At 39.0% G+C, this 11,845-nt stretch overlaps 1 protein-coding gene across 5 annotated transcripts in view; it reads left to right on the top strand.

Moving 5' to 3' along the window:
* The first annotated feature begins 260 nt into the window (after window positions 1-260).
* CHM (CHM Rab escort protein) overlaps window positions 261-11,845 on the top strand; it is a 181,126-nt gene continuing 169,541 nt past the window's right edge. Inside the window, exons 1-2 of one of the 5 annotated variants that reach the window (XM_063660583.1) lie at window positions 535-715; window positions 2,118-2,250. Coding sequence is in view for 1 of the 5 variants with exons in the window: in XM_054470660.2 (XP_054326635.1) it covers window positions 294-342 (49 nt within the window). In the remaining 4 variants the exon portion in view is untranslated. Of the gene's footprint in view, window positions 343-530; window positions 716-2,117; window positions 2,251-11,845 lie in introns of those variants that run through there. The other 4 variants (XM_063660585.1, XM_054470660.2, XM_063660582.1 and 1 more) reach the window with 4 other exon arrangements.

Here is an 11,845-nt window from a genome sequence, read left to right as displayed (position 1 = left end):
GGGTATTCAAGTCTCCCACATTCATCCTAGCTAACGGAATAAAAATCTACATTTCTTTCCTACTTCAACCCTCCAGGCAAAATGAGCTACAGCATTCAGCCTGGAAAATGAGTCGAGCTTTTAACTTACGTGTAAACATTTTAAATATGATACTGTAGTCGCCTGCCTGGACCTTCCACCCAAGAACTACAACACCCAGAATGCATTGTTTTCCTTTCCGCCTTCCACCGAGGGAATGCCTAACTTGATCTCATTTCCACAAGTAATAGTCACATGACACGTTTCCCGTCAAGATGGCGGATACTCTCCCTTCGGAGTTTGATGTGATCGTAATAGGGACGGGTATGTGTAGCCTGGTACTTCCTGGACAAAGTTTAGGAAGACTGTCTTGTTTCTGTTTTTTCTGTCAGTGGCGAGTTTTGGGACAAACATCGTGGGTCGAGCGTGGGAGGGAGAACAGAAAGGAAGTGAGGTAGTCCGGAGTCAGCGCGGGAATTGGCAGTTACAGGGAGGGGCTTGGACCCGCAGTGCTTATCGCCATTTGAGTAGGGGTTGATCTGGTCGATGCTGATTGCTGAGGTTGGTTGCTGCGGTGATTCCTGTTAATTTCCTTAGAGGGAAGTGGATGTGCAGTGTCATGAAATGGAGGGTCGGGATTTTATCAACGGAGACGACTTTGGCAAGACATTATGATTCCTTCCTTATTGATTTCAAGGTGATATTCCCCATCATTTTGTCTCGCCATTTCATAGGACTTTTTCATAGATTTGTATGATCTTAGTGTACATCGCAGCTCAGACACAGCTTAATCCTCAGTTTTACAGGAAAGATGCTCAATTATTGCCCATGTGCGTATGAATTTACTAGGGAAAGCAAACGGATTCTATTTTGTTGGGAAACCTAGGGAATTGTATTTTGTTGAGGTAGCCATTATTCCTGCTTTATGGTGCTCAAAGCATCTTGCTTTCTACCATCAATAACTAAATGTGCTGAGAATAAGGTCCTGAGTTCCAGTTCAGGTGTGTGACCTTATCTAACTCTTGTTTTCCCGTCGTTTGTTCTTCATGTTTTGGGTGGAACCAGAAACTCCTCTGCAATTTCTAGTTGACATATTCAGTGTACAACACGTAGCAGAAGACATGTGGCAGCAATTTCAATTTTTTTTTTAGTAGTGTAAGGGATGATCATTTTAGATGGAATGAAATAGGTTGTTTGATGGGGTTTTTTTTACTGTTTGTAGAATGTGGTAGGCCAGAGAAGCTCTGGTGGATGGGACCCTGTCCATTGTGTTAATGAATTCAGTTCGTTGTCTTCTCATACAGCCATGATTAGGAGCAGCCATGTTTTCAGGTTGGGAGTAAAAATAATAGCTACCTGTTTTCGAATGCTTAAAATTTCCTAATCACTATGCTAAGCACTTTACAAGCCAAACATAATCCTCACAACCTTGTTAGAGTAGTAGGTACTCTCTGCATTTTGTAGAAGAGGAAAAGGGGACTTGGAAAAGTTGTAATTTCCTCGGGATCACACAGCTGGTAAATTTCCAAAGGCCCATTCCATCCCAGAAAAACAGTCAGTGGTTCTGATCCTCAGAGTTGACCCATATTCGTAGAAACAATTGAGAAAACTTGGTTTTAGGCCTTGCTTAGTGCTAGTATGAATTGCTTGAATTGGGAGGGCCAGACACTAAATCTCTCTGAGCCTCAGTTTCCTTGTTTTTGAATATAGGGAAGGTAAAATAGATGGTCTTTATGTTGTCTAACAAAAAATGCCTGGGTAACAGTTCTCAGAACAGCATGGACATGTTTATTCTTAGCCTGAAAATAACTGCATGGCTGCAAATAACCTGGTTGTAGTTGCTATGAACAGATGTTGGATGAGAGCTGGAAAGAGGCAATGGACTATTCATTTTTTCTTTTCAGTCTATACTAAAACTGAGAACAGCATCCATTTTGGAATAGTTGTTATACCATACTTGAGTTTTATAATCTTGCTTTTTTTGTGTAGGAACTTGAGGTGTTTTTAACAATTTTTTTAATCAACAACTTTTTTTTTCAGGTCTGGGTTTCTTATGAATGATGCTAATGCTTTTCATAAATATTTTGCCTTCTGTACAGTTCAGAATTGGAATACATCCATCCTGATGGAGTCTGTTATGGTAGAGGTAGGAAGTTACAGTGAGTGAGCCAGAGAATTGCATCAGATGACATCGCTTGTATTTGGAAAAATACTCATTTTATACTTATCCCAGTGAGTGCAATGTTATTTTTCAGTGTTTGGGAAGAACTTATTTGAAGTTAATCTTAAAACTTAAATTTTTCATATTGTTTATTGGTGACACATTCTAGGTTTTATCAAGCACATTGCTTAAATTTATGATATGTAATTTTGTTTTTAGGTACATCAAAAGTGTAAAAATTGAATAAAAGAGTCATTCCTCAAATAAATGATTCCAACAATTCCAATCATGATTTAATTTGATTTATTTTTTAGTGTGCTTGGGATATTTCTCTTGTGAAATAGTTTGCTGAAAGTAGCCCTTAAAATGTTTGCTTTATTAAATGTATTACACTGAGCAAATCATAGAAAAAGTAGTGTTTCATAGATGCAGTTGTATTAACAAAAGTAGAAGCAATAATGCATGCATCAGAAACATGAAGAAATAGGCTATTAGATATACTTTTTAGCAGATTTAGTCCTAGTTAAAATGTCATAAAGGAACAATTGCTTCAAGTATAATCATGTGAAGATAATATTTTATAATCCCTTTGACCTTGATTAACTTGCATTCTCATTTTCTGTAATGCAAGATGGAAATTTTTCCTTAAGATCATATTTCCGGGGGATTATGGAAAAAAATAAACTTTGTATTTTCTTAGTTAAGCCCATTTCCTTCTGATTAGAAAATACAGTAAATATCTCTTGAACATCCAAAGACAGAAGAGTAAGATAAAGTGAATTGTGGAAAAAATAGAAGAAAATGGAATAAAGAAGGAGGGCCAACTGGAGTCTCAAGGGAGAGGATAAAAATAGATATATGTGGTAAGGGTCTAGAAAGTGCTCTTCAGCTTGGGTACAGAACTGTCATTTTCAGGGTATTTTTGCCATTTAAAAAGTCATTTAAATGACAGTTTTGTGGATTATAGACAAGTACCATTGGTTTCAGGTTAAAAATAGTCTCAGTAACATTACATCTCACTGGAGGTGACTTATCTGGAAGCCTGTGTAATCTGCAGCACAGCAGAGCCAAGAACTCAACAGGAGAGCAGTCAAGATGGAAGTTATAAGATCTGTATGATAATATTGACATGCTTCATACATAGGGGAATCCCTGAGATCATCACTTAGAACATATTCATCCTCATTTTAAAAATAATTCTAGCAAGCTCAGCATATTAGAACCACCCCCTTAGAAGATACAAGGAATGTTATCAGCTTCTGCAAAGACTATGTTTGGTGGGGGTTGCTATTAGAGATATAAATGACAGTTTATATCTGTATAGGAAAGGGAATAGAAAAACACCTAAAATGCAAACTTACATCAAACATCACAAAGGCCTGATAACATTTAGTGTAGTGACAAATACTCATTTTTCAGGTCATTCAACCCACATTTACGGAGAACCTAGTCCCTTCCCTTGTGAAGTTTACTGTATTACCTATTTTCAGGAACTTTCTGGCCTTCCTAACAGTCATATCCCCAAAGCTGTTCTTAAGACAATGTAGGCTTTTCATTGCATCCTTCTTTCTTTTTGAAGACCATGTAGAGATTCAGCCTGCATTTTTTCTTTTTAAAAGCACACTGCTCACATCTTTTGGAGTTCTTCCCCTAAGATGGGCTGCAGAGTAGGTTAGCTTAATTTTTCTACTGCATAGGATAAACACATAGATTCTTTTGATTTAAGAGTTTTATTGTTAGCCAAGCATGGTGGTGTGGGCCTGTAATCCCCATTACTCCCTAGGCTAAGGCACAGTCATCCCTTGATCCTGGAAGGCGGAGGTTGCAGTGAGCTTAGATGGCGCCACTGCACTCTAGTCAGAGAAACAGAGTGAGACTGTCTCAAAAAAAAAAAAAAGTTTCATTGGCCAGGTGCAGTGGCTCAGGCCTGTAATCCCAGCACTGGGGGAAGCCGAGGCAGGAGGATTGCTTGAGCTCAGAAGTTTGAAACCTCAGCCTCCCAAGTAGCTGAAATGGGCGACATAGCAAAACTGTATTTCTACAAAAAAAATACAAAAATTAATTGGGTATGGTGACACGTGCCTGTAGTCCCAGCTACTTGGAAGGCTGAGGTGGGAGGATTGCCTGAAACTGGGAGTTTGAGGCTGCAGTGAGCTATAGTTGTGTCACTGCACTTCAGCCTGGGCAACAGAGCAAGACCCTGTCTCAAAAAAAAAAAACGTTTTATTGCTAAAGATTATGGGGAAAGAGAAGGGATAACAAAGATAAACATGGAAATTATAAGGAGTACTGCCCCTAAATCCTGATTATCTTGCTAGATAGTGTTTAGCACCATACAGTAGTAGATGTGGCAGCGTGGTGTATGATAATCACATGATCATCCTATTGTGTGATTTTGGGAAAATTGCAGAATTTCTTATGACATCATTTAGTTCATCTGTAAAGTGAGAAATTTAATAGTTGATCTCCAAGGTAGGGATCTGCCAGCTCTAAAATTACCATTGTATATATCTATCTATGACACCATGTCCTTGAGAAAAGGCTAAATTCTGTTCTGTGTAGTCTTTTTAAGAAGGAAAGTCAGTGTTTCATATACTTCAGAAATTTTCCTATAAAAATGGCTGATGTGGTTTAGATATTTGTCCTGCCCAAATCTCATGTTGAAATGTTATCCTCATTGTTGGAGGTGGGGCCTGATGGGAGGTGTTTGGGTCATGGGAGTGGATCCCTCATGGCTTGGTACTCTTCTTGTAATAGTGAGTTTGTTCTTGCAGGATCTGGTGGTTTATTTTTTAATTTTTTTTTTTTTTGAGACAGGGTCTTGCTCTATCACCCTAGTTGGAGTGCAGTGGCACAATCATGGCCCACAGCAGCCTTAACCTCCTGGGCCCAAGCAATCCTCCCACCTCAGACTCCCGAGTAGCTGAGATCACAGACATGCATCACCATGCCTGGCTAATTTTTTTTTTTTTTATTTTTGTAGAGATGGGGTCTCCCTATGTTGCCCAGGCTGGTTTTGCACTTCTGAACTCAAGCAATCTACCTGCCTTGGTGGCCCAAATTGCTGGGATTACAGATGGGAGCCACTGTGCCTGGTCGACTGGTTGTTTAAAAGTGTGTGGCATCTCCCTACACTCGCTTGCCTTGCCTCTCACCAAGGGAGATGCCTGCTTCCCCTTTGCCTTCTGCTATGACTAAAAGCTCCCTCAGGCCTTCCCAGAAGCCGAGCAGATGCGTGTACCATGCTTGTACAGCCTGCAGAACCCTGAGCCAATTAAACCTCTTTTCTTTATAAATTACCCAGTTTCAGGCATTCCTTTATGGCAACACAGGAACAGCCTAATACAGTGACTGATTAGAAAAGGCATTTTCTTAAAAATGATAGGCTGCTTTTTTCAGAAAAGGTCACGTAAGTAGCACAGTCCCATTCCTTGATGTTGGTGAATTTAAACATTAAGGTAGTTAACCTTGACTGGCAGCTCATTGACTTATGATGATGTTGGAATAGCATCACTTCTGTAAGCCTTGGGGGATGGTAATATTGCAGGAGGAGTTGTGAAAACTGATATTTACCAAATATCTGTTTGTGCCAGCCTTAACACAAGTGATTTCCTATATATCTAACTTAATCTTCTCCCAGGATGCCTGAATGTGGTTCTCACATCACAGGATGTCCATAGTCCTCCCTGTGTATTTCCAAAATCTTCACATCTATTGTCTACAGTGGATTTTTAAAAATTGTAAGATGCCACCTATTAGTGGATCATGGAGTGAATTCCAGCATTATAAAAATGAGGTAGAATATATCAGAATGCATGTAGTAAGGATGAATGTTGTTTTTTATATATATGTGTATATATATATATATACACACACACACACACCATATATATAACATATATATATACACACACCATATATATAACATATATATACATATACCTACACACACATACACATATGTTTTTGGAGAGGGCAGGGTCAAAAAATTTAAAGCGTAGACTATATTGATCAGCTGAATGACGTAGTGAGTAGGAGTGAAATGGTATTTCAAAAGTTCTTTAGTTTTACAAATGCCGTACATTACATATATATATTTTTTTACTTTGATGTACGTCTATCTCATTTGAGCAGTATAGTGTAGCGATTGACAGTGTGGCTCTGGAATCGGACATGGGTTTGAATTCCAGCTATTCCTCTTGTGTCATCTTAGACATTTTCCTTAATCTCTTTATGTTTCAATTTTCTTATCTCTAGGATAAACTTCACAAGACTGTTGAGGATTCAATGAAATAATTCCTATAAAAAAGCTTAGTAGGTGCTCACAAAATGCAGTTAATTTGTGTGGTTGTAATGCCATACTGAGGTGCTTTTACTACTACTATTATTTCGTGAATGCTTTCCAGGAAGGGGTCACGATTTTCATGAAGAATGGTGGAAGGATTCAGTTGTCTGATTTATGTTTCTTGTCTTCTCATTGGCTGCTTGGTGGGAAAGACCTTTATGTGTCTATTATCACTATTTCTATCAGATTTCTTACCTAGTGGCTTACTGGTTTTATTTCTTTCTTTCTTTGTTGTCTTCTCTTTTGTTCACCAGCTTGCATTATTTATCATTTGTTTTCCTTATAGTTTTTGGAACAGATTTAGCATCGGTCTTATTTGAGGTATAGTATGAAACACCCTGTTGTCAATGTAAGAGATGCTATAGGAGTGAAAGATAGCCTGCAGATTTTGCTGTTCTGAAAAATGCTTTGCACTTCTTCAGGCATTTATTGATGGAAAAGTATGTTTTTGTTTGCTTCCAATACCTAGAAAAGTAAAGAGTTATCTAACTCTGGAGAAGACTCTCTGGGAGATGCTTACCCTTCTCTGTAAATCATGAATTTGAGCCAATACCTCAGAGAGAGCCACATCTGTTAGCATAATTTCCTCTGCAGCATCATTTTCATCTCCCATGCCTCATGTCATTTTTCTCGTTTTCTCCAGTGTTTTCATGATGTTTTGGATAACAGGCTACAGGAATTAAATTCAAATATGGCAGCCCACCATTACATTTTCATGTTTAACATAAAATCCCAATGCACAGAAACAATTATAATTCCATATAATTGACCTGTTAACTCATGCTAAATCATCTGCTATTCAGTCTCAGTGCATTCTTTAACTAAAAAGTTAGTCTGTGCCTGTTCTGTATGTAAATATATTTAAAAGTAAAATAGGCTAAAATCACTGTTGGTGCTCATTGGAAACATTTTGGGGGCGTTTAGTTGTGGCCAGCAAAATAGGGATACATTGAAAGGTTGATGTTTTGTTTTTGCTTTTCTAATAATTTCTTTTAAGGTTCAGTGTGAAAAGAGTTGATAATTTATCACAGATATTGCTTTTTTAGAGCATGATTATGAGAGCTAGCATGTTATCATATTGAGGGTGTTTTTGAAAAGAACAGTTTGCAAATAGACAGGAGAAGAGACCAGAGGCAGCTTGGCCAGTATGGTGCTTAATATAAATGTTTCATCTCATACTGGATTTTATCAAGAGCTGAAGTTGGTAATGTATTCCTTGACTGATTTGGTTTTTATCACATTTTAAAAAGTCCTGGTGAAGCAGGATATTTTCCTGACCCCTTTGCGGGACTTGTGAAGGGGGCACCCTGTTTACTCAGCCCACCGCTTTCAACTCATAGGAGGGAGCACGTGAGTGAACAAGGCAGGAACTGGAATACATGAGTGCTGGAGTCAGCCTGCCGCTCTTGTGCCAGGAGGAATGAACTCCACTCACTCGGACCTGCTGTGTTTCACCCCTCACAAGAGGGGATGTGCAGTTGAGTGGGTGCAGGAGCCGGGGCGAGTGCTTTTGGGCACTGGCAGGAGTCAACTCTGTGCTGGCCCCATGGTAGCATCTCGAGGGGTGGTGCCTGCAACCCCTGAAGCTCCAGAGGGAATGTTACAGTGCTCTTTTAGCTCTGCTGTCTGCAGACGGCTTAAGGGTTAACAGCTCAGTAGGCCCTCTGCCTTTTTGTGTTAATCGGCTGCCTTCTACCAGTGAGGGCAAAGGGCAAGTATGACAGCCTTTTTGTGTCCACACTCATCGTTCCCGAGCTCTGGTCCGGCATCCAGGAGAAATGAGGTCACATGAATGAATTGAAGGATGGTAAATGTAGGGGATCTTATTGCTGATGGAGATGGCTCTCAGTGGGAAGGGGAGCTGAAAAGGGGATGGGGCAGGAAGGTAATCTTCCCCTGAATGCCAGCTGTCTCCGGCCAGATTCTTCTTCGAAGTTATGCTGTCAAGGTGTCCCTCTGAAGTTGAGCCACTTCTCTCTGATGTCCAGCTGTAGTCTCTAATGTCCAACTGCTTCTCTTCTCTCTGCTGGCTGAACCTGGGGTTTTTATGTAAACAGGATGGGGTGTGGGGTGGGCCGTAAGTGGTTTCGGAAAAGGCAACATTCGCACGGGAAAACGGGGATATAAGTTCTCACTTTGCGCCATGGTTTCGGGCTTGAGGGTGGGGTTTTCTCAGGGACCTGCCCTTTTCTGCCTAGAATTTCCCTGCCTCCTGTCCCTATCACTAACTTCTACTCTTTCTTTTGAGTATTCTCACCTGTCTTTTTTTTTTGGTCCAGGCCAGTGTTCTCATTGAGTTATTATGGCTATTAGTTAATGGCGGTTTTAATCATTTTATATTGCTTTGAAATGTTTTGAATCATGTTTCTGTGATCTGACTTTGCACATTTGTTAAACTAGTCTTATTTATGTGGATTTAAAATCATAATGAGAAAATTTACACAAGCCAAAGTATAGAGAAAATAAAGTTTTACACATGGGTATCAGGCATATTAAGAAGATGCTGAGCTGTGAGTTCAAATCCTTATTTTCTACACCTGTGTTACTTTGGTTTATGCTATGTAAGCAAAATCAATTTAGAAAATTGTTTTTAGTACCTACAACACACTGTCAAGCACATGAAAAATATTGTGTAACATTTGTTATATGCCAAGCACTGTGATAAGCCCCTACAATGCATTGTCTCATTTTCACAGTAACCCTGCAGTAGATACTATATCATCTCCATTTTTCAAATGTGAAGCCTGAGGCTTAGCTAAGTTTGATGTAGGTGAAACAGTTAAGACCAAAGTTTTTCTGACTAAGGTTGAGGTATTAGATTAAGTTTGCTAGAATCTTTCAATTGAAAAAATAGCTCATAGTATCAAGATTAGATTATTTTAACCTGGGTTTGTGGTTGGCAGTTGTTTTATTTTGGAGAGTTATCATTGTTGACATTAAAATCCTGATTCCAGTGGTAGCCACATGATGTCAGCTTCTTATTATTGACAGCATCATGACATCTGTGTCAGCTTGCAAACCTTCTTTTGATGAAGGTGAACAGAATGACCTGGTTGCGTTTATCCCTTAAAACTGAAGAGAGAATCAACCACTAAAGCAATGGCCAGAAATGGGATCAGAGATTACAGTTACATTTTAAGAAATGATTTGCTTCAGTAGGAATTCTTCATTGATCCTGTAAACCAAAATATCTCAATTAATTTAGAAAGTTTATTTTACCAAGGTTAAGGATGCGCCTGTGGCACAGCCTCAGGTCCTGATGACATGCCCCAGGTGGTAGGGGCACAGCTTGATTTTATACGTTTTAGGGAGACATGAAACATTAATCAAAGTTTGTAAGATGTATAATTCATTGGTTCCATCAGGAAAGGCCAGACAACTCGAAGTGGGGAGGAGGCTTCTGGGTCATAGTTAGTTAAGAGACAAATGAGGAATAGTCACTTATGCCTTAGTCTGTAGTGAAACAGTAGGGCAGAGGAAGCCATCAGATACGCATTTGTCTCATGGGAACAGAGGAATGACTTTGAGTTCTGCCTGTCCTTTGGTTGTCCACAAGGAATTTCCTTATGGGCAAATTGTGAGGGAGGTATGTAGCTTTTTAAAAATCTTTGTAGCGATCTTATTTAGGAATAGAATGGGAGATAGGTTTGCCCACCACAGTTTCCAACTTCAGTTTTCATTTTGGTTTAGTGATTTTGGGGAGATTTGTTTTCCTTTCACAATCCCAAGGTACATAATTTCCCACTGAAATATTTGTGCATGTGCTGGGGTTTGCCATTTTGTGTCTTTTTTAGTGTTCTTCCAAATTAAATTTTCAAGATCAAATATGGGACTCATTGTCCTGTTTATGGAGCTTTTTTTCTTTTGGTTGACTATTCTTTTGTTTCCTACAGTCTTCAACAAATGTCAGTGCTTACAATGGATACATCATGCATCTTAATTGACAGGATGGGTATGATAATACCTTTTTTGGTCCAAGGGCCCGCTCATTAAAAAAAGTAGTTTATAAAGCTGAAAAGTTTTTATTTCTATTTTTTGTAAAATGATTTTCATGATAGGATTTTATATAAAGGGGAAGGGTTTTTTTGTATCATTTTTGTAACATTTTTGAAATGAGTACTTATTCTCTTTCATCATCTATTTTAGACTCACAGTTTTATGAGTAATGCAGTAAAGGTCGTGTTTCTTCTGTGGCACATTAGTAAAATTTGTTCTGAACACAGAAACTATTTTCCTTATCACAAATTAAATTTTATGTTAAGTTTGAAGAGCACTGGCCTGGCATATACTTTGCTGTGAAAAGATCATTTTGGTCACTTAAATTACAATAGAAATATTTGTGTTAAGAAAATTAAGTAAAAATTAGGCTGGGCACAGTGGCTCACACCTGTAATTCCAGGACTTTGGGAGGCCTAGGCAAGTGGATCACCTGAGGTCAGGAGTTCAAGACCAGCCTGACCAACATGGTGAAACCCTGTCTGTACTAAAAATACAAAAATTATCTGGGTGTAGTGGCAGGTGCCTGTAATCCCAGCTACTTGGGAAGCTGAGGCAGGAGAATCACTTGAACCTGGGAGGCGGAGGTTGCAGTGAGCTGAGACCATGCCATTGTACCCCAGCCTGGGTGACAAGAGTGAAACTCTGTCTCAAAAAAAAAAAAAAAAAAGAAAAGTAAAAATTAGTTGTAGTAGAGATTATTTCCTGGCAATGATAAGGTCTTCAGCAAACATTTATATTTATTTAACAAAACTTTAAGAGATTTTGAGTTGATGTAGTTTTCTCCATTTAGATAAAAAACAGGATGCTACGTCCCTTTTTAAGCTTTTTACAATGGAAAATTTCAAACATAAAAAAGTAGAATAAAGTGACCCTCTACATACCAGCCTCCCAGTTTCAACAGTTATCAACTCATGGCCAGTCTTGTTTTCTCTGTAATGAGGACTAAGCTCTGATTTTTTATCTTGCCCAAATTCCTACCTAAGGGGTCTAGGGAGTCATGCCCTACAAACCGTAAATTCTCATCAGATGGGTTTTATTTGACCCTATATATTGTGACTTATTTTTCAGTCTGACTCTGGCATAACATTATGAGACAAGGAAAAGATATTTAGCCCCAAAATATATTTCCTTGCCATACCTTGAAATTGCCCTGCAAAGTCTCTTGTGGGAAAAATCCACATTCTATAGAGAATCCCCTCCCCCCTTTATTTTGCTTCCTTTCTTTCCAGATCCAGGAGGTAATCAATTAAGAGCCAGGCACCGTTCTAGGTCCAATAGGAAACATTTTACAACCTGCTGTGTCTCTGAGGTCTGCTACCTGA

This window comes from Pongo pygmaeus, chromosome X (assembly GCF_028885625.2).
Source record: "Pongo pygmaeus isolate AG05252 chromosome X, NHGRI_mPonPyg2-v2.0_pri, whole genome shotgun sequence".
In the NCBI taxonomy this organism is placed as follows: domain Eukaryota; kingdom Metazoa; phylum Chordata; class Mammalia; order Primates; family Hominidae; genus Pongo; species Pongo pygmaeus.
This window is presented reverse-complemented; position numbering and strand designations above follow the sequence as displayed.